A 23,173-nucleotide genomic window follows, 5' to 3' on the forward strand; every position below is an offset into this window, starting at 1 on the left:
AACAGTCATAGTGCAGTTCTGAACATGGAAGATTCTGCATCTAAACTTGAACCAACTGATGATCCAAGCAGATGGCCCAATTTTTCTGGACTGTTCCACACCAAAAATTAGTAAGCTGTAAGGTACTATCAAGCAATTTCCTATCCCTAGTGATGAATGAGATTTTACTGCAACTGCTTTCACTAGCTTGTGATGGGTTTACTGCAATAAATTACTTTCAGAGTATCAACAATCTCAAAAAAAACCCCAGCACCAGCAACTGCTTAAATTTGCCAAAATGCTGAAAAAACTGCCACACTTTACAACCATCCTGAGAGACTGGCAAACACAGGCTGAAGCCTCCTAGAAAGCAGAGGGAGGCAGTGGGAAGAGGCCCAGCAGCAAAGCTGGCTGACAGGGTTCCCTGCCTCCCCCATACTGCAGCATCCTGCCTCTTAAGCAAACCCCCCAACTTACCGAAGGGACAGCTGCCTGTCACCATAACTGCCGAGGTACCATACCTCAGCGCGGCGGCACCAAGAAAACTCCATAAAGCAACACTTCTGCAAAGGTTTCTATATTATGCAGTTACAGCCTAAAGCTACTTTCTTAAACACAAGGCAAGCTGAAGTTAAAATACATCAATCCAACACTACAAAGTGAACTCCTAAAAGCAAAGCGTGTTAGAATAAGCAAATAAGTCTGTGAGTAATATCTGGTCTGATAAATGATGCGTTTCTCACAGGTGCAAACATCAGCATCATTTTGTATTTGCACTACTTTATTTCTGGTACCTGCCATCTGTGCTGCACTATTTAATAATAAAACAGCTGACCCACAGCCTCAAAAGAAGAAAGTGTTATACTTTTTATGTTATAAAAAATAATAATAAATCAAGCCAACAGATTAAAAGAATACAGATTTTTCTATACTCTGCTTGTTGTTTTTTAGTAGTATTATTAGGTAGGCCTCCTCTAGATTACAAACCACCTTTTAATACTGTGCTCACAATATACTCATGTTGCAAGAAAATATTTCCAAATCTCAAAATCAGAGATCAATACAGAAATTCTGAAAACCTTATAATTACAGGGTACTATCTGCAAGTAAAAATTATTACCAAATTATTTGTGATATACAAAACTAAATACAATACTGAAAAATAAATTATTCAGTCATTCAGATTTCATCATTTACAATTGTGGTCTTCTGCCTCCAGTGGCACTTGGGAAGCACAAGGAGGTAGAACTGCATTGTTGTTGGCAGCAGTATCTCAAGATCTGAAAGGCAAAGTGTTGCCTTGAATGATCATAACACTATTAATATGAGGTTAACATGACTATTAAACTCTCAAAAAAATTCTCCCTGGGTAGAGACATCCAGTTTGATGGTACAGTGTATTAACGAGCCAAAAGATTACTGAAAACTTGTTGAAAACTGCTACAAAAAATGCCATAAACAACTAAGAACTAGAAAAATAAAGCAAATATTTTCTTTCAATTAAATAACCACTTGCATATGAAAAAACTTTAAACAAAACAAAAAACCCAAAACAACAAAAAAATCCACCCACACACTCAGTAAGTAAACCACCAATACTACAATACAGTATGTTCAGTGAACTGAGTTATTGTGTAAGAAACCATAACCTCCCCCTTCTAAAAAATGCAGATGTTATGCATGGAATTAATCCGGTCCAAGGAACCACTTCAAATGCTAAAGCAGACATACAAAAAGTATTATGTATTGTTAATTTAAGTGGAGATGCAGTAAAATATAGCTTTTAGATGAAGTACAAAAACAACACCTACCACAGTCATTAAGTTCTTCTATAGAAAAAAAATCTAAACAATTTAATCCTTGTGACAGAATTTCAAATTGTAAAGTGATGTGAAATAACCAATTCAAATATATACTTTTTGCAAACTGTGTGACAGAGAGGGAAATGGGGTTTTATACACTAAGTAACATTAGTTTATCATTTGTTTTATTTGATAAACCCATCCAGGTACCAACTTAAAGGTGACAGTAAAAGGCTGCATTTTGCATTCTAAACCTTTTGTTCTTTCTTCATACTGTACAACTATTATGAAAACATAAGCTATAGGTAGAATGTCAGTAGGCTTTGAGAGGGTGTACTGCATTAAAAGACTGAAACTCCCCCAATTTGTTTCTAAATCCTGCAAGTCCTTCCAGCTGTTTTCATTAATGGAATTGCAGTTTTCATTCATTTAAAGTTTGGGTTTGTTTTAAAAGAAACATATTATGTACTCACTAAAAGATGCAAAAAATCACTCTCTGGGAAGGTAAAAAGCAACTCTGCTGCTTCGCAGCTCACACTTCAAAGAAAAAAGGTTAAGCCATGTGTTTCACAAAGGAAGCAAGGCAAACCAATGCACTATTCAGTCAAATCTACAAGTATGTTTACATGCAAAGCAACCTACATGAAATATGCATTTGCCATTTATAATTAAAGACATTAAAGCTTAGTTTGGGAAGAAAATAAATTACTTTTTTTGTCCTCCACAAACAGATCAAAACTATTCAGACTATGACAAGCTACGTTAATGCAAAGTAGCTCTATTCAACCAGGCAGTATTAGCATGAATGCTATGACTGCTCCTGATACATGAGGGTTCCATGGGAATTCTTAAATCCTTACAACTCCTCCAAGTGCAACATCTTAAGTTAAATTATGACTAAGCTAACAAACTCTCATGCAATGACTAAGGCAAATGCCAAACAAGATGCCTTGGGAAACGAGATACTACAGGTTTCCTTCGAATCCTAAAAAATATCATTAGAAGTCAACAATCCAGCTGGAACAACATGCTGTTCAGCAACCCTAAAGCCAAAGCTGACTCCAAAAGACTGATTAAACCTTTCCAAATTTAGTTTCCTAGACTTAGCAAGATCCTGGATCTCTATTCTCCATTGTAAGCTAAATCTTGTTTCAGGGTTTTCTCTCTTGTAAAAGTACCACCTCTATGTAAGGCCATTTCAAAACACAGCAAGAGTTAGATAAAGGTTCTACAAAATAACTTCAATATGAGTTTGCAGTAAAAGGCTTTGATATCAGCTTCTGACCACCCCTTTTGCTCTATCACCACCACTGTGTCCATTACAAGACACACACACTGACATCTGCCTTCATGCAACTGTCATGACAAAGGAACACCTGAATTTGATCTACCACGGACACGCTTCCACTACATCAGGATGGAAGAAAACTCTGGAAAGCAGGCTCCCAGAATCAATAACCCGTTTTGCTGTGCTCAATAACCATATCTGAGGACCTCCTACTCCAGGCAAGGTAGGCCAGGGAGCTAGATTACCAGATGCAAAGACCCAAATCTAATCTGCAGTCTTGAGTTTACTTGCCTCAATTGTTAAAATATGTTTGACTTCACAGGAGGCCACATTTTGAAAGAACTGAACTGCAAAAGAACATCAGATCTCAACTGAGAAAGTCCAGAATTACACAACACATTAAGAGGAGAGTAAGTTCAAACTAACACATAAGAAGTGCAAATCAGTGAATTATTACTATATTAGTGTGAGCATTTTATCATTTGTTGAGCAACTGGGAGAGAAAATGAACAGCAAAGCACTGGGCCAAGAAATGGAAAAAGCATTCACTGAAAAAAATTATCTAACTTTCCTCATAATTTGGGCAGATCATCATTAAAAAATTTGGCTAGACTGATCAAACCTTGTAGAGCACTTCTTACATTCTTATACCTGAGAAATCAAAGAAGTTCAGACTGAACAGGTCCCATCTTTTCTCAAAGCTCATTGTCTTTTTTTTTTTTTTTTTTTACTTATTTGAAGACAAATTCAGAAGTGTATGAAGGCTTTGAGTTACCAATTTCTACCACTGTCACTCTATGCAAATAAAAATACAGGTACCCCTCAAAATGATTTTGCCGAGTGCATAGACAGCTCAATTAAGCTGGTGAAATTTGCTACAAATAAGCTTTATAATTATTTTGTCAGCACACTGTACATCATCTTGTCAATTTAAGTTACAGGACCACATTTGTTTCAAGCCAAATCTTAAACTATTTTCTTAAAGCATTCTATAAAATATCTCATTTCTTTGCCAAAGGATTATTGACCTGGTTATCATGCATTGACCCCAGAATTCACAGACCGAGCATTTATGGATGTGCTCTGTTCCACCTCCCTACTTAGCACTGCAAGGTTTCTGATGGCTCAAGGTAAAGCCACTGATTTAGTAAAAAGGAAGCATTAGATGGCTTAATTAAGACCTAATCTCATCTAAGGAACTGCAATTTTATGCCTAAAACATTAGACCCAAACAGCATCTGTATGATTTTGGAATCATTTGTGCATGAACAACATGCAACTTTTCCATTTCAATTACTGTATCAGCCCTGACTGTCTAGAAGTGTATTCCCTAATGAAAAAGCAGGTAAATTAAAAGAAAGCTTTTAGTTTTTAGCTACACTGAGGCTCTGGATTAAAAATAACAAAATAGTATGTCCTCAACTATTTGCTGCTACTTCTTCCAATTTGTAAAAAGTCTTCAAATTTTAAGACAGGACTTGAGCAGCCTTAGTTCACTTCACCTCTGTGTAAAGGAAATTATTTTAAAATTCAAATTAACCAAAGCAACAAGTCACAGGAATACCACTTTAAGTGCTATGAAAATTATTTATTAAAACGCATACAATATTTTTTCACATCTTTTTCAGATAGGTTCTAAATCTTTTTTTCACTTATTGAATGAAAAACTATTTCCTAATATTATTTGAAAAAAATTGAAAGCCTCCACCTTAGGTGTTAAAACAAGGAAAAAAGCTAAAAAGCTCCCAACCCAGTCAAAAAACTGTGTGAGAGTTATCACATAGCCCACAATGCCTCTTCACAAGGACAAAAATTCTACTGCAAAAGTGAAAATTAGATTCTGAAGTTTAATACAAAATATGCTTGCAGTAATAGTCCTTACTCTACTCTCAATTTTAGGAAGGTTTCACCATTCCGTGTGTTCCTCTGCTTGGAGTACACATACACAAGCACAGTAACAATTCCTTGGAAAGTAGCAGATTTTAAAGTCAGAATCAGGAAGGCTTTCAACAAAGTGAGAAATAGAAAAAGACCTAGTCACATCCAGTATGACTGTAAATACCAAACACGCTTTAGCCCTTTCCAAAAAGCAGGGATTAAGGAGGCCATTCACAGAGGGCTTCCCTGAGAACCACTCTATTTCAGGTTGAAGAACTCTAGAAGATTCATGCGTACATATGATACATTGGAGGGGGGAAAAAACCCCAAAAGTTTAATTCATTTTCTACAAGTTTGTGGCAAAACCCTGCAACACATTAATTTTATGTGCCCTTAGTAAAGACATTCAAGAAACCAAAAGTGGAAAAAGAGGAATAATTTAAATTGCACTAACACTACACCTTGTTTAGAAAATTCTGCTACAAAAAAAGGCATAAAGAATGCCGGGTTTTTTGTAAGCTTACAAAGAGATTGTGTATGCTATGTTTTAAACTTTTTATTACCGGTTGGATTTTCTGAATATAAAAGCAATTTACTCCTTCCTGCAAAGTGTCTTCTACCTTTATTTTATCCCCAACTTACCTACTCCATTTCAATATAAATGTGAAGACAGAAAGACTCAAAGTGTTTCAAGATCTAGAACGCTGGAATTTTTACCCCCAGGGTGTCCATTAAACTGGATCCAGATTTTGAACATTAGCCCTTATGAACTTACTCAGAGAAAATTCTGAGCAAATTTATTTTTGTCTGTCCATACTAAGTGTCATCCAAATAACAACACAGGCAGTGTATTTATTGTGTTCTCATATACAGAACATCATCTTTAGTAGAACTCAAGTTGAAAAACTATTTGAAAACAGTTATTTTCAAATAGAAAAGGTCTGCAAAGCTGCAAGACTGGTCGGAAACTAAAATACAACAACCACCTTTGCAACCTCTCTCATCTAAGGTGAGCCAAATGAGATATCAAAAGGAACATGTAACACAGAACATACATTTAGCTATACATGAGCAAACAAATGTGTACAATGTCAATATCACCGCCATATATTTATTTTGATCAACTTCAAAAAAAATTACAATAGCATATAATGGCTTAAGATTTCATGAGCATAAACTCTAAGTTGTAATGGTCAATAGTGAAGCGACAGGGAAGAAAAAAACCCTTAAAAAGGATTTGGGAAAAAAAAACAACTTTAAAAAGCTTTTGCAAAAATCACTCTTCCGTTTCCTGTCGGAACGGCATCACTCTTCTGCCAATTACAGCAGCTTCTATGACTCATTTTGGCCACTTCTCCCACAAGCTTTCACGATTTCTTATTTGTCATTCCTGGTGTCTGGAACACCCACCTTCCTCCTCTTGAAGTCCCATTCTAAGATCCACTTCTGCAACATTGCCTACAGAAAAAGTAGGCAACTAAAACACTCATTCATTGTGTCAACAACATGCCAAGCATCAGCTTTCACTGTGCACACTGTGCAGCATAGCATCCATCTCACTTCACCTTCCTTACTACACCATAAGGGTTTCTCCCTCAGTGCATCCAATTTAAAAGCAGGGACTTAATACCTAAGAATCACTTCAGAGAAATAAGTGTCTGCTGTTTTTCAGAGCCCTACCTGCACCTCTCTGTGCTCACAGAAAAGAAAGTATGTTCAACATCATAAATATTCCATTGTGCCTGTGTGTATCTGTGGTACGTGCACATATGTAATGGGCATAAACAGAAAAGAACATCCTATTTAATTTTCTTTTCATTGCAGTACATTTTAATCCTTTGCTGGCTCACGTGAAATTTCTCATTAAAGTAACTTCTGAAACTGAATTGGAAAGCTGCATTTAAGCACTTTTGTTTTGTTTTTAAAAGCTTTCTGCTCTAAACTTATTTCCTTCACTTTTAAATCTGGATTAAAATTCAGTTAAGAGTCTATAGGAAATGGTTGTTTACATACATTAAGCTCTATCAAGACTATGTTCACATCTGCTATTAAACAACTATATTTCTGGACAGTCATGGAGGCAGACTTGAAGCAATGACACCTTTTTGCAAGCCTGCAGGACTTATTTTTTAATTAAAAAGAAAATCTAGCCTATATGTTGCTTACACATATTAAATGCAAGTCTGTCATGAGATGGATTGACCTTCAGGTCACATGAACTTTAAGTCATGCTTTCAGTCTTCCATGTATTTCTACATGGCACTCCATATAAAAGTGAAATACTTTACTGGCTAATTTATTTATTAAATAATAAGCAGAGTTGTAGTAATGCCAGTGCAGTTCTAACATACAATAACACATTACCAAGGGGAAAAAATGTTTAAGAATGATGGGGTTTGTAACTTTGTGTCATCACAAATGGAAGAAATACCTAAATTAGAATACCCGAGCAGACAAACAAGCTGCACAAGGCATTTCCCAAAACTAAGAACAGCTGACGATGTAAAATACAAAACCACAACAAAACCACATGTAAACACAAGATATAACCCAATTTAAGTTACAAATTCAATTCTTAAAGGTGAAAAAGTAAAGCCCTGGCAAGCACATGGCTGAAGTTTACATGCATAAACTCACTAAAATTAAAGCACTTGCCACTGAAAGGAGTCATGTACAGCTTAAAGCTAAATGAAGCCCCTCCTCATATATTTCATGTACTTGAAACTATCTTGCTATTGAAAGGGGACAAAATAAGCGTATTCAACTTACATCTTTTTCTGACCGATGTGGGAACATCGATGATTGGCTGTAGTACATGTTTTCATCATGGTAGTCACCATCAACCCCCTCTACAAACTTCTTCCTTGAAGCACCAAACATGCTGTTTGTCACCTAAATAAGAAGAAAAATGGTTATATGCCACGTATTATTTGGTTTGCTACATACTTAGTATATCTTTTAAATATATGTAAACATTGCTAGAAAACCCCCACCCTGTTTCTAAAGATTTGAAAATTCCTCTTTAAAAATATTTTCTGTATATTGCCAATGTAACAGTTCTTTCAAGTGGGATTTTCATGTGACAAACTCATACTTCAGAAAGGACTGGGGTGGGAAGAGGGGACACTTTTTTGGAGAGAGGTGTGTTTGTTGGCTGGAGGGTTTTTTGTTGGTTTGGGGGGTTGTTTTTGTTTTTTGGGGTTTTTTGAGTCCCATAACCTTTCACTCAGGTTTATTTAAAATTACAGAATGTCAGAAAAAAGAGCAAATTCCTCAAAATTTCCTCTCCTCAGGTAAACACCTTCAATCTAAAAGAAAATTAAGGAATGTTCTTTAGTGCTCAGCCACCTTAAAAGAAATAAGAAAAAGGGAAGGAAAAAAGAATATCTGTGAAATCACTCCCATGTCTCATCACCACAACATTGGAAAAGCAGCTTTCTACTTGATCCTGTGCATTCAGAATCGTGAATAAGTAAGAGAAAGTTGAGCTAGCCATGGTCAACCACCTCACCACAGACTGGCAAAGTTACTGCAAATGGCCCATTAAAACCACTAAATTTTCTTGTGCCCTTACTCCTGCAGGCACATAGAGCAAGCTGCTAAATCAGGAACTGGAAACTAAAGAAACAACAACCATGCAGCTGGTCACAGAACCTTCATTCATTAGAAAATTTAATCCCACAGTAAGATCATACAACATCACTAAAGAATCTACCACATGCAGTCCATATTTATACACCTGACACTCATTTACGTAAAAATACACATACTTCTTAAGTTTCTAATCTATCTACTAACATGGTGCGGTGTGGGCTAACAAAGCCCTGTTCAGACCTAACAGGTTAATGTTCAAACCAGCCAAATGGCACATACTGGTCAGTACTGAGCAACTCGCCTCGTTTCTTGTACCATATGGGGAGACTGGAGAGATCACGACCAACAGGATGCTAACCAACCCTATGCTACCACCCTATATAACACACTTTCAAACAGATCTTAAACATCTTGAAAGATAATGAAGCCAAGTTATAGTTGGCTTATGAAATGCCCTGAGCCCTAAGATTTACTGTCTTCACTACTGATAGCATTAGCTAAACTTAAAAACCCACAGGAGCATTTTTAATTTTTTTTTTTAAGAGTCATTCTGCACTATCTTAGTCTCATGCTTGAAATTGAAATTTCAAAACATTTATTCTGGTTAGCTACAAGGAGAGTCACTTTCAGCTTGAAATCCTCTTATCCCTACTGACAAAATTATTCTGATATTCTTCACAGTGTGGCTTATTCAAATTTCACCTTTACTGACTAAGATTTCTAGGTAGTGTTTAATAACATCAGCTCCTATACTAGCAACAACTTAACCCCATGATTTCAAAGTCGTAGGAGTTTTGAATAAAGTCAGCACTTGAGATGCATTTAATACAGCTATAATCTGAGAGTTGCCTAAAAACGTTCAGCTAAACAAAAGCTTATTCCACCACTCCTTCAAGAGGGTTACAGTTACTTAGACTACTGATGTCTCAAAACAAATTTATAGTCTGTTACACACATGTGAAGGCATGCAAAGGTACTGCACACCTTCTCCTGATGAAGCTTGTATTTTAAAATGTTTACAAAAATGTGCAAATGTGAAGTCCCAAACTGCTCAAATGCACTCAGCTGACTTTCACACTTGTAGTGAAGCTTTCATTACACTATAAGCAAAGCATATCCCACTGTGCTAATCCCCTTACAATGCAATTATCACCTACCAGATGGGATGGAGCATTTAACAGGCTAAGGGGATTATCTTGTCCTTTGCCTGAGTAAAGTGTGGAGAGATGAGCTGTTGTCTTTTAACCACTGTAAAAAGCACAGTGAAATGCTTTGGTGAAGCTATCCCGAGCAACCAGGGGAAGTTGACTGTCTCAACAAACTACTGCTTTTGAGAAGGTAAAAGGCAGCTTCTCACAAGCCCCAGACAACTTTTTGGTGCTCCTTTAACAATACCTGGGATAACAGAAGAGGTTTTTTTGCCACATAACCTCTTGTGATACACCATCAGAGTAACAAAACTTAACTCTGACAGAAAAGAAGTCACTGAAGCACACACCACACTGTACTAATGTAATACCTAACCCTGAGCTACAGTATAGGAACTGCGTAAGGGGAAAAAAACAATTCTGACTTTGACCCTGGAGCTTTTGATCTTATTTCTGCAAAGGTTTACACATGGCTGACTACACATGCATGATAAAGGTTTCCGAGTCAGTGGGGTAAGCTCAGAGCTTTCAGTCTCAAAATAAGTGTTTAAAACTGGTGCAAGAAAGCTACAATGTCCAAATATGAAGTCTATATACCAAAAAGCTGAAAAATACTCCCCACTGAATTTAAACTGTCCAAAAGATTATTTTCTATACTGATAAATGTATAAGACAGTAGCCCAAAAACCAATCAAGATTATGCCCTGAAGACTGATGAAGTGCACTGATATTAACACGGAGTCTTAAATTTCTTTAATGACCATGCTTTTGTAAAAAAAAAATTAGTAATTAGATAGATTAAATATTGGTATTTTTATTAGCACCCTGTATTTCTACACAATACCTAACAGGAACGTGCTGCTACAGTGCACCGAAGGCTGCAGCTGCAGGGCAAGAGGGGAAGACTGGAGAAGCCCTGCCTACAACCCAGCTGCATCACTGCACCGGGCTGCTCTGAAGACCTTCAAAAGTTTTTGCAGAGACTGACTGACAGTTCTTCACAGCAGCATTTCTGTAAGCCATTCTGTGTCGTTCCATGCTGCCATGCGGAGCAGTCGCATGCAGTGCTCAAGCTGTCCATGCTCTGACCGAGGGAGGTGGTACAGGCGCTGGAGGGCATTCTGGCAGCTGCCTGCACCCCTAACAAGATTTCACTTCACGAGAAAGAACTGCCACTTGTTCTCAGGGTGAACCACAGCACAGACCACAACAGAGAAACACCGCATTGCAATTCATGCTGCTCTCCAGCCCTGTTACAAAACTAACAGCTCAATAAAACGAGGCAGCTGCTAAAGACCAGTAACTGGTATCAGAGACTGAAGCCACAGCTGTGGTAGCCAGGCTGTTTGCCTCTTGCTGCTTCTTCCGCTAACACCAGCAGCCAGTACCAGTAGTCTGCAGTGACAGTAAATGGCTGGCAAACTTCTGAATCACAGCATCTATCCCAGTGCAGACTTTTATAACGTTACAGAAGGTTTACTCAATGACAGTGTCACATGGTTGCCAAATTAGCAGTAGGCATCTTCCTATCCACGTTAAGTTATTCCAGTATTCACTAACATATTCATTAGTCGGTCACGCTACAAGCATACACACGGATATTGAAAAACACTGTTGTGGTACTGTTTGTAAGAAGGTGTGAGAGTAACTGGGGCTGTGCCAAATGTGGGCAGATATGCAGATGGAACTTTGTCACTTCTATCTTAGGACAGGAAGCCACCTGGAAACTTTGTACACAAAGACTGCAGCTTCGTTTTCAGACTCATAGATTAGTGTCCAATCAGCTACAAAAGTAAATACAACAAAGTTCATGCAGCACTTATAAATATATTTTAAACCCTTTGGAAAGTAACAGTGGCTTTAGGTTTTGTATCTTCACAGGGTCTAGACTGAAGAGGTAAAAAGTAGAAATCACCTCTTGTATTTAAGTCCCTCGTTCACACCTATATAGACACACACATGCGTGTATGTTTATGCCAACACATCTCCCAGAAGTTGTACTCCAGTTGCATGACAATTTTACTAAGTCAAGAATTCCTGTCTACTCAGCCTAATTCCATACAGATCCTTCTCCTAATCCTGTAACTACTTTTGCTGTTCTACTGTGGGAACCCAGTCCTCTGTTGCACAAAACACACTGACAGTGTAACCATTCATTAAAAACGTAGGAATGGTGCACTTCCATCAATTCATCCTTTAGCATAATATTGCAAAAGTATTTACAACTCCCACTGGTAGACCCATGTACAAATATTATTTAAAAATACTCATGGTAACAGAGGAAAGAAAGGGAAAGAGCTACATGTTTGGATTCAAGTTCAGAGAGATAACCAGCCATGCTACCACAAACCATGCCCAGTTCTGATCAGGTGAACACAAGCTCTTCTTTCAAAACACAAGTACGTCATGCTTAAAAATCAGATTTGCCCACAACTTCAAGTTAAATTAACCAAGCAAAATGCAGATACAATCCTGACAAGATCTTTAAATTCTTCTGTGGAACACTTCCTAACAACCTCCACTATGGAAGAACTAAAAGCATCATACAAATGTTAAGAACTTGAAGCATCTAATAAACAGTTTGTGGCAGTCTCTGATCTTTACCTTCAGCCGAGTACATAACACAATAACCATCAACAATAGTTATTTAAAAAATAGTAAAATAAAACCCCACAAAACCTCCAGATTTCAAGAAAAATCCTTTTCATTACAAGAAACATTGCAGTATAGCATACTCCAGCACACAAACCTGTTAGCAACAACTGGAAATAAATTATTGACACAGAATTTAAGTTGACACTTCAAAATGTTGTCATCTTCAGTTGCAAAATGATCTTCTCTATAATCACTTATGAAGTGATTCTATGATTGTATATTAAATGAATTCTATAATTTGCTTCAGGCTGTTAAACTAAAGTATGAAAACTAATTACGTTTTTGTTTTGCAGTATTACTATAGATAGTGCTCAAGAAGAGCTCACTCATGATGTTAACATAGCCAACTTCAAACTAAGAGAATACTACAAAATCTCCCTGGAGAATGTATAGTTTTGATTTTGCATAGAGCAGAAAAAAAAACCAAACCACCAATCAATCATTGCATTACAACTGATTAATCTCATCTTTACGTGAGTTGAACGATACATACAGTAATACAAATTAAAAAAAAGAAACCATTTTAGGAATTTTAGCAGTATCTTCCCTTTCCTGCTCCTCCAATGAGTATGGTATTTGTCAAGATGTACACTATCATTATGTGAGAGCAATTAGAGGTTATAATCTCAGTCTGATGTTACAGAGCTTCCACCCATCTATACACTAAGGCTTCTGATGTTGCTGTTTAAGTCTTTAGTAAGCAAGGTTAGCACTTCATTCCATTTCTCTTCTGTTACAAATCAATGTTTTCACATAAGGCAACATACTTGAATATCCAAAGTATCTACAAAAGTGACCTTTAATGAGCAGTTCAGTGAGAAGTGAGTGTCTCAAAAAGTAAGTGACTACCAGAAACCACATGTTGGTAACCACCAAATCAGCCTGCAATTTAAGTCAAAAATATAGAAGTTGGAACTTCATCAGCTGGTAAAAGATAGCATAAACTCAATTTACAGTAAAAACCGCCATTCTTTATGATCCTAGCTCTCAGTGTCAAAGATAATTCCTATTTGGCCCAAACTGGAACTAATATACAATAGAACATATATACTACCAACTCACTAGATGCAAAATCCCAACCCTTGAGTGATAAAGTACAGCTATTAAAAGACACCATGAAAAGCACAGAGGTACAAATACATATATTTTATTTTCAGAATGAAAGACAAAATAAAACTAGAAGTTAAGATCCTTTGTTCCCTCATTTCATTTCACAATGAGTCACTTCATTTCTCCAAGGTGACTGATAAGTTCTAACAGTATACTATGCACTTATGATACGGTAGCCTTTCAAGCAACAACTTTCTAGTATTAACAGTATATAAACATGGAAAACAGTACATTTCACTATATTTCTTTTTTGTTAAAAAGTCTTTTTCCTTGATAAGCTTAATACTGGCACAGATTTGTACTCACTGTAAGAATACAATAGTAAAATAGGTGTTCTGTCAATTTTTAACAACTAGCTTTACATTCTTTATATGGCAGACTAAAATGAAGACCACCACACTATGAGGCACAAATCTACCAAAAAAACCTGAAGGTTGGATAGTCTTTAGAATAATCTCATTGTATTTGTGTCATATGGTTCATAAATTATATCAAAATTCACAGAGCACTGTAGAGAACAACCGCCATAAAGCAAGTATCTGATTTACAGACTTATGTCAAGTCTCAAAGTAGTTCAACATACAACCAGTCTCCTTAAAACATCGTATGGCCTTTCCTTACAAAAATGAAATACGACAAACAAGATGCATAGCAGCTTCTATGCAGGAACTCCAGACAAAAATTTTGAGTATGAAAGAAATAAAGAACATACAGTTATGATTTTAGACCATCTTCCACTTGTATTCTCAAGAATGGCCATCTACAAGGTAAAATTTTTCAAGTGTCCTATAAAGTATAATGATGTTTGCAAAAGCTACACTAGAACTGTAAATCTCTGCTGCATGCAAACTGTGTCAGGAAACTGCAGTCCCTAACATCAAACAAACCACGGAAACTCTCCTGACCAAGATCTACAGGCTGGTTTAATCCTTTAACCATCCTTAACTATTATGAGATTAATATTTCAAAACATTCCTGAAATAAAACAGCACAGAAGAAATAAGAAAAGCTATCCTACATTAAAATAAAAATAAACCAACATTGAAATTACTTAAGTTAAACTTGAAAATTGAGATTACAAGAAGCTCCATTTGGTTTCATAAGATGGTTGACACCATGCCCATCCTGGGGTAGATTCCCATAGGTTCTACTCCTGTTAATCACAAGCACAAGATTTGGATGATATGACAAATCAACAGTGGCTGGGGATATAACTATGCAGTAAGCTGCGTGGATGTCTCTTATGGGTATGATCAGTGGAATGTACTCAGGAAATAATCTTTGGACACGCCATTCAACAAAATCCAAACACACACAAGACAGACATTTCAAAGATGAGAAAGGCAGCAAGGGATCTGCAAAAGTGACCAGAAGAGCAGATGAAGTAGCACTCCATCTGGAGCAGCTGTGGGGAGAAACCAAGAATATGCCAGGTACATTCAACCTTATTTAGTGATGTGACCTGAAGAGATGCAGAAGCATCTCCTTCATAGACAGGGCAATGATGTCACAAGACCTGCACATACGCATACCCACACACATACTGTAAAACACACAGCTGGATTATCTGTCAAAGACATGGTTTAAGAATTCTGTCAGTCAAGAACAACTATCACTTGTCTGATATTACAAATACTATTTAGTCAGTAATAAGAAAAAAAAACCACATCAAAACCAATGTATCACATTCAAGAGCCTATCTAAAATGCAAGTATATTTAGCCCCTTTCTCTCTTGTTGATGTTTCCATTCATTTGTAGTATTTACAATCCATTCAAGACTAAGAGTAGTTCTAGATTTAACAGCATTTCTGACTTACTGTTTTAAAACGGTATATACTTGCCTGTGCAATGCTCTTCAACTCTTAAGGTTTCATCATGAAAGATGATTGTATTTTAGAAAGAAGTGACAATTGTGTCAGTAACTTTAGGGGGCAATATGCTGGCTCACACTTTTAAATTCAATGCTATTTTAAGTAGGAATGCAGTGAACAGCAGCAAGAATCTTGAAAAGAAATGATGTACTGGCATGCTTCTGTTACCTACTTAAGACATTCCTAGCCATATTTTTTTAAAAAAAGAAACTAGTTCAATTTATAAACAAAAAGTAACTTTTAAAGTATGTTCTCAGTTGATGATCCATCAAGACAACTATCAGCTAAATATATACTACCTGTGCATCACATTATTCACTGATTGTCTTCTGGGAATACCATCAAAGAAATCAGTTATGCTAAGAAGTCAGGCTTAACCAAAATTAAGTTCAAAACCCAAACACGCTTCTGAAGTACCTACACTGTCATGGGAAAACAAAATAAAACCCAAAAAGAAGCGAAGAAGCACATAAAACAACAGATGGGTAAACTTGCATTTCTAGTAACTATTACAGTAAATCTGTCTGTGAAAACTGGTATATGGTTAACATGGAAATGGGTCAGTCTTAGAAAAATTCAGCTGTGAAGTTTGTAAATAAATAAGCAAAAAACAAAATTCCATTCTGGAATGAAAGTTGTTTTAAATATTCTCATGATAAACTTATTACTACAGTGGCAGTTCTGGCTCCTCACAAGTTAATTCTGTGAGTTTCTCTCCACCATTTTGCACCTCAACCATAAGGAAAACTGCCATTGGAAGATACCAAAATGACAAGTTCCTACCTTCTTTTGTTTGATAACCTTTGACTCATTCCATTAGGTAGTTCATAAATGCACTGGTGGAAAAATACTTGCAGTTTTAAATAGAAATTGGTTTTTCAATTGAACAACATTGCAGTTTGTCACATGGACTGCATTACTACTTTTGAGTATTTTGCTGTAGACAAAACAAGTCTTGCTGTGTTTCAGAAATCACCCTTCCATAACAAATTAGAGTAAGATATCCTTTAATTCAGCAAGTTTATCTATTTGAATTTTATCTCCAGTTTCATGCCTGAGACTGCCTTCTTTGTTGCTCTCCGCTGTGGTTTTTTTTTTATAACATAAAAAGGCACTTTACTCAGTTAGGAATTCTAGATCTACTCAGATGTAGTCTAGAGAGTTCCTTAATAGGGCATATACAATGGTAAAACCCAGCTTTAAAATATTAGAATATCAGCAAATCCACTAAGTTCTTCAGAAACAACAAAATCCTGTAATTCCCTACAGTCCCCAGAGAAAGAAGTTGGAATTTGGTATTTTCTTAAACATTGCCATACTTGGAGCAAATTGATAAAAATGTAATTTCTGTTTTCAGCAGAATCCTGCTGCAGTAAATTGTGCATACGGCCAAACTCACATGACGTATGTGCAGTCTGAAAGCTGGATCAGGTAACTGGAGAAATAAGCCCATAAAATAACACTATACTAAGCACATGCAAATTGTTCTCAAAGACTTAGAACTGTGACAGATTTTGTGCATTTCTCACAGAGGCAAAATAGATAGTGACAAAAAAGCCAACAGTTAAAGAAATCTGCACTTCCTACAAACCGATTTCTGTATGAAGTCATACAACTAGTTATAACAGAAGTAACTTCAGCTGAAAGCTCAAGGAGGGGTGCCAAGACAACAAAGCAGATATAGGGAACATCAAGTTTCAGCCTGAAAAAGCTGTTGCAATCTGGATAAGGGGATTTCAACAGGGAAAAGCCAGTCTGCTGTCAAGAGTACTCTTCAACTCGCTCTTTACTGTACTCCCCCTCTGCTAGAACGCACCAAACAGGACAGCTGTTTTATACTAGTATATGTTCTGTGATATGTCTGTGGAAACATGGCAGAGAAAAGATCCTCAAGGGACATAAATGAGCTCCTATAAAGAGAATTAAGTAGGTTAAGCGATAATCAGACAGGCAGTAAACCAGGTTTAGAACTCTAGCATTTTAATTCATAGAATCCCTAGACTGGACAAATATGTTAAAAATGCAAAGTAGTAAGATTTTTGATGAAAAGCTCAAAACACTTGGGGGGTGGGGAGAAAAAACTTTTAACAGGTTGTCATTCTTCACTGGTATTCAATAGTCATCACATACAAAACATTTTTTTTAACAGCAATTAGAACAGGATGTTAACTAAGTAAGATTATGTACGTGGGACTTCAGCTTCACAATCAAGAGACACGCTATGCTAAAATACTTCTTCTCTACCAAGCGTTACAGCTTCAATATCAACATGACATACTTTGCCACCTCTGATGCTTGTATCACTCCCACCTACTCAACGCCTTTTTCCACAAATGACAGACAACTCAGATGATGCACATACGGACTGACAGAGCTTAAGCTGGAAAACAAACCAGGTCCTGATGTGGTCCAAGCCAGCCAATTACTCTTACTAAGGTCCCATTTGTGAAGCAGAGATAATTGCTCTCATTATCAAAGAAATTACATAAAGGTTTCATTAATAAGGAGCATCTCAGAAACGTTTTATGCTGATGAGTCCCCTAAGAAGTTATAAAAACAAAATAAAACCCTGGGTGGAGTAACATGCAAACCTTATTTTACAATGAAATACGATGGTAACCATTTTCCTGAATTATGGCCATTGTAACTAGTATGCTAACAGCTTATCGTTCTCCCAAGAAAGAGTCCTTACCTGTTCCGCAAGCCAACTTGTGCTACCACTTACTGAAAGCGAGGAAAATCATTTGCCCACTTGGAGGACAGATAGGTATTTGATTACCAACATCATTGCAAACAAAGGGTCTTGCTTTTTGGTACTTCACAACAAATTTATCTGCAAGGTTCATTACACTCCCTCTTTTTAAAACATCTACACATTTAGTTGCACACTGTCACAGCACTAGCAAAACTATCGAGCTGAAACAAGGTCTTTTACCATCTCACACCAGCATACTCTTCATGCTAGTCCCTCTGCTGCCTTTTCCTGGTCTCTCCTCACCCAGGGTGCTCATTCTCTCTCCTTTCTTTTCTCTGCTTCTTCCACCTCTCTTCCTTGGCTGCTCCCTCTTCCTTGGCTGCCCAACCTCTTAACTTAACCAGCCACAGCTGCACCTTGTCTACATCAGCCAACCCACCGCCCCTGAAGCCAGCCCACAGCTGTATATTACCAATGCTAATTAACCCAGCTTCATTCCTCTACAGCACACCACTCTAGCATGACATGATAATTAAAAGAACAAAAACGTATATGCCTAAGCCTCCTAAAGGGTAAGACAGTTGAAACAAAATAGCCTTAAATAAAAGTGGCACACTAAAACAATAGCTTGTGTACTGATAGCCAAACATCTTACTCACTTTGTACAATTTAAAGCCTTTTAATTCACATGTAAACTGCATCCCACTGCTTCAAAACCTCTGCTGAATCTCTTGCAGTTGCCAAATCAGAAACTTTTACAGGGAAAGCCAGTGGCAAGGAAAGAGAAAACAACACTCCAAAAGGTTTTAGGGAGGCTTTATCCCTCCAAGGGATGAAAAATTGAAGATCACCAGCAGCAGCGATACTGGCAGGGCAGGGGGTGGTAGCATGGGGATGGGAGTGGATGAGTAAACATGAAGGTCAGCTGGGCGTCACAAGCAAGGGAAGATGGTTGCTGATAGTGGAGCTAAGAAGCAACTCTCAAGCAGCATTAGAAGAATGGTGTCGATACACTTGTCAGTGAACAAGCAAGATCACCACATGTGCGGTCTATCACTTAGAGAGTGGTTTTTCCCTTCCTCTCAATCTTGATGTGGTCCCTTATAGCACATCTGAGCCAAGCTAAAATCGTTTCACCTGCTAAGTGTCCTCCAGCTTTCTCTGTAGAGTCATTACCTTACACACTCTTCAAAGTAGTATTTCTTAACAGTTCCTATACACCCAATTCAGTTGAAGCCAGAAATGCCCATTGATAAGCTTTCTAGATCTGTACTTCTGTAAAATATTAAGCCTTGGGTAGGCTGTACCTGCTCACTGGACACTATCTTTTGTTAGTTCATTCACCATGTAAAAACTTTTGCACTATGTATCAGACAGGGAGATAAAGCTTATAAACAGAGAGGGGGGGGGGGGGGGAAACCAAACTACTTTGAAGTAATCCAAATTTGGTTCATGATCTCAGGATTTAGCTGGTTTCATCATGTCAAATCTCTTCCATTGTGGGAGAAGAATAAAAGATGCAAAATTAAAGAAAAGGACTCTTCTGACTTTTTATTCACTTTCTGTGAACAAAATTCAGGAGGCCAGATTTCTGCCTCTATGCTTCAACTAAAAGGGTAATCATTGCTCCAGCTGGGACATTTCCATCCCGATTCTGAACATGCTCCTCTTTCCAGCAATATGGCAGTTACGTTAAAAAAAAAAAAAAAAAAAAAAAGGAGGAAAAAAAAAGAAAACAACCAATTTCACTAACTTTTTAAGACGGCAGCATTGCCTATCTATTCCTTCCTGGACATGGCCAAACTTTCATGTTTTGTTAATCTGAAACATTGTATTTTAAATAAGCCCTTGTTTCCCAAGCATTTCCTGCAGTTAAGCACTATACAGTCAGATGCAGATCATGATTAATAGAGTAGCAACAGGAATTTATTTTCTTTCTTTCATTACTCAGACAGAGTTTGTTGACATTAAATAAATCAGAACTAGGCCCATTTCTACTCTAGCTTTTGCCAGAAGAAAAAAAGGCATGCTGTTGGGTTGGAGGTTTTTTTTGTTTAGGGATCACAAGATAGAAGACAACTGAAAAAGAGCACAACTAATTTTTAAAGTTTTATCTACCAGTACATTCACAAATAAAGTATTTATTTAATGTAAGCCGCTGACCATTTATTTGTTTGAAGTATCCTCAAGAAAGAGGTAACAACACTATTTTTACTTTATGTTGAATTTTAGGAAATACAAGGTTCTTTTTGGTTTGAGCTGCTTCTTTTTTTTCTAGAGGTATTCTAAAAATAGAAATAGCTGAGAATATTCTTGCCAAAAAACTCATTCTGAACACACAGCCCATCAAACACCTTGTCTTACTTTAAAATACAACTGGAAGATTCAAAACAATAAGTATATTTAATATATTTAATCCTTGAAGAGAAAGAAATATTTACGAGCTGCGACGACTTACTGGTAATATACTTGCTTCTCAGTGACTCTCCTCCAGACTAACAGTATATTCTGCAAATGCAGAAACATTTCCCAAGAGCACAGACAGGTTAAAGTTAAATTTGTGTATGGCTTCTTAGCGTATCCTCCTAGGACATAATTATACCCTTCTGAGTCTGTGACTCTTCAGGGCAAATGCAAAAATGCAAAGTTAAAATTGAAGATTTCAATTCTTTGGTTACTTGTTTATTATTTTTTTAAATTAAATCCTTAAGATGCTTTAGGAAGCATGTTTCTTAAAATATTCCAGGCCTGTTTCTTGTAACCTGACTATACAGCCAGGCTATACTGTGATTATAGCTGTACCGTGTTCAGCCATAAAATAAAGTACGACAAAACAACTTTGATGTTTTTACATCATATCTAAAGAACAAGGACACAACCAATCTGAAATAAATTCAGTAATTATGTTTTTTAAAGATAATGAATTATTTAAGACTTTAAATTGCCGAACTGCAATTCTTTACTGATTTTTTTTTTATTATGTAAGTGTTAATTGATGTTAATAAAGAATTTCCAGAGTTAGATTCTATACCACATTGGAAAAGATAAATTACAGGCTCCCAGATCCCTACTATGCTACCACAAATACAATCATGTAAAATTAAGGAAGCAGTAAATGCACCTATTATGCCTTTCCACTTTACTGATCTTCCACATTTAATTTAAACCTCTTCAATCATTCTGTTCTCCATTAAGGTTGTCAAAAAAATTAATCTAGCTATGTACTCTCCCATCTGAGCAGGTGGACTTCAGTCAGACTCCCACAATGTAAAACTTTGGCTCAATATGTACTGTAAACTTTGTTCACATATCAGAAACTGAAATAACATGTCATTTTTCATTTTAACACAATTCCCCTTTGAAGTGACAGACATTACGCTACAACATTTTAAAACAGAGCTACCTCAAATTGGCAGCCTAAGCTCAGACTGCAAGTGTTGCTTAGACCTGGCCCAAGTCCCAGGCATGGAATGGTCCCTTCCATCTCATACCTTCCTCACAGTTTCTCAGAAAACAGTCACATGTATTTAGAGCTCCAAGACAGGACAGCAACGTTTAGCACCTCAACAGCCTGGTAAAACAAGCAACAGGGGATTACTTCCCATTATTCTGTTCTCATTAAAAAATAAAGAGTATTTTTACTGAAAACAGGCCTACTCTTTCTTCAGGTAATGTATATAGTGTTGCTCATACTGAAAGTTTTGTAGTAGGTGAACTGCTTGCAAATGCAAGATCTCAACTTCTAGTTTTCCTACAGCTGACACTGTAAGATTCAAGTTATCCTGACCAGCACCATTACTGTGCTTTCATCTAGAGTTGCAATAGCAAAACGCTTAAATCTATTTCAGTCTCTACCCACTTCACCAGGATTTCAGACAGGGAAATTACAAGGATTGAAATCATTACACCACAATCTGATGCCAAATTCTTTCATGTCTTTTCAGGGTCATAGAAGTCCTGGAAGAAGGTCTTGCTTCTTGAATGATACAATCCCTTCCCCACCCTGCACAATCTTGAACATGAAGCAGGACTGTTAAAAGTTTTGCTTTTAAAAAGACACATTGTTCCAGCACTAAATCTTGTTCACAAAAGACAGAGAAAGATTAATTCCTTTACCACATTTCCAAAATCCAAATGAATACTCTAAAGGCATGGATATGTCTTTCTTTGAGCATCAGGCTGGTTGACAATACAAAGAGCGATACATTTAATCATGAACTGTATACTGCATAACTAGAGGCAGTTACACATTACATACATTTGTAACTATCCCTAAATTAAATAAAGTATCACCCACATAGTGCTGCTCTCTTTCAGTGACAGGAAGTCTACAGTAATCAGCTCAAAAACTACAAACGGCAAAAGCACTTACAAATACTGAAGCATTCTTTGTATTTGATCTCCTTTCATTACTGTCATTTTTTAAATATGGTTTCTGAATCTATGTGGTGCCATAAGCTTTTTCACTGTGCTGTTACATAAATGTATTCTTTACTATGTTTATTAAGTTCTTCCCCTCTTTTTAAAAGGGAAGTTATCAAAATGCTTATTACTACAAAGAAAAACATTCCTGGAGGCAGCGTACATGAACAGCCCATAAGGCAGCACTGTGCACAATTCACAACTTCCAAAACGTAGCCATGCACCTGAAAAGTATGTTTTTTCTAGTTCTGTCCAGAATTTACCTTCAAAAAGCTAGTTTAGAAACAGCAATAATTTTAATGTATACAGGTAAGAATAAAAGAGTAAAAAAAAAAAAAAGTATTTCATATAGTGACTGGTTATATATCTTGCATTAAAAGCTTTCTACTTATTAACAAAATAAAGAGATTGTTGGATCACCCACATCTAAGTGAAATGCAGAAAAAATTGAGCCAAAAAAAATTATGAATTTGTAGGAATCTGAACTTAAATAGTTACCAAGCAAATTTACTGCAGACAAACCATTTGCCTCCAAAATTAAAGATTCCTGGAAGGACCCATTAGCACTCACTGCTTCTGAAGTAGTGAGGAGAATTTTGTTTGGCAGCTGAAAAGAAAGGTCCAGATGACTCAAACTAAATACCTGATAAAACCCTTGAAGCAGAACAAGGAAACCAAATATACTACTGATAGTTGGTAGACAGCAGTTTACTTAAGACTCAAACTGTTC

The 23,173-nt window shown here is 36.8% G+C and overlaps 1 protein-coding gene across 9 annotated transcripts in view; it reads right to left on the reverse strand.

Annotated features, from left to right (window-relative positions):
• Window positions 1-23,173, reverse strand: part of CNOT2 (CCR4-NOT transcription complex subunit 2) — a 91,565-nt gene that overhangs the window by 29,392 nt on the left and 39,000 nt on the right. For 6 of the 9 annotated variants that reach the window (XM_056339450.1, XM_056339451.1, XM_056339454.1 and 3 more), the window contains 2 exons: window positions 7,717-7,839; window positions 6,358-6,405 (listed from right to left, as the gene is read on the reverse strand). In XM_056339450.1, coding sequence (XP_056195425.1) covers window positions 6,358-6,405; window positions 7,717-7,827 — 159 coding nt within the window. In that variant the 5' untranslated portion in view covers window positions 7,828-7,839. The remainder of the gene's footprint in view (window positions 1-6,357; window positions 6,406-7,716; window positions 7,840-23,173) is intronic. The other 3 variants (XM_056339456.1, XM_056339457.1, XM_056339455.1) reach the window with 1 other exon arrangement.

Source organism: Falco biarmicus, chromosome 5 (genome assembly GCF_023638135.1).
Source record: "Falco biarmicus isolate bFalBia1 chromosome 5, bFalBia1.pri, whole genome shotgun sequence".
In the NCBI taxonomy this organism is placed as follows: Eukaryota; Metazoa; Chordata; class Aves; order Falconiformes; family Falconidae; genus Falco; species Falco biarmicus.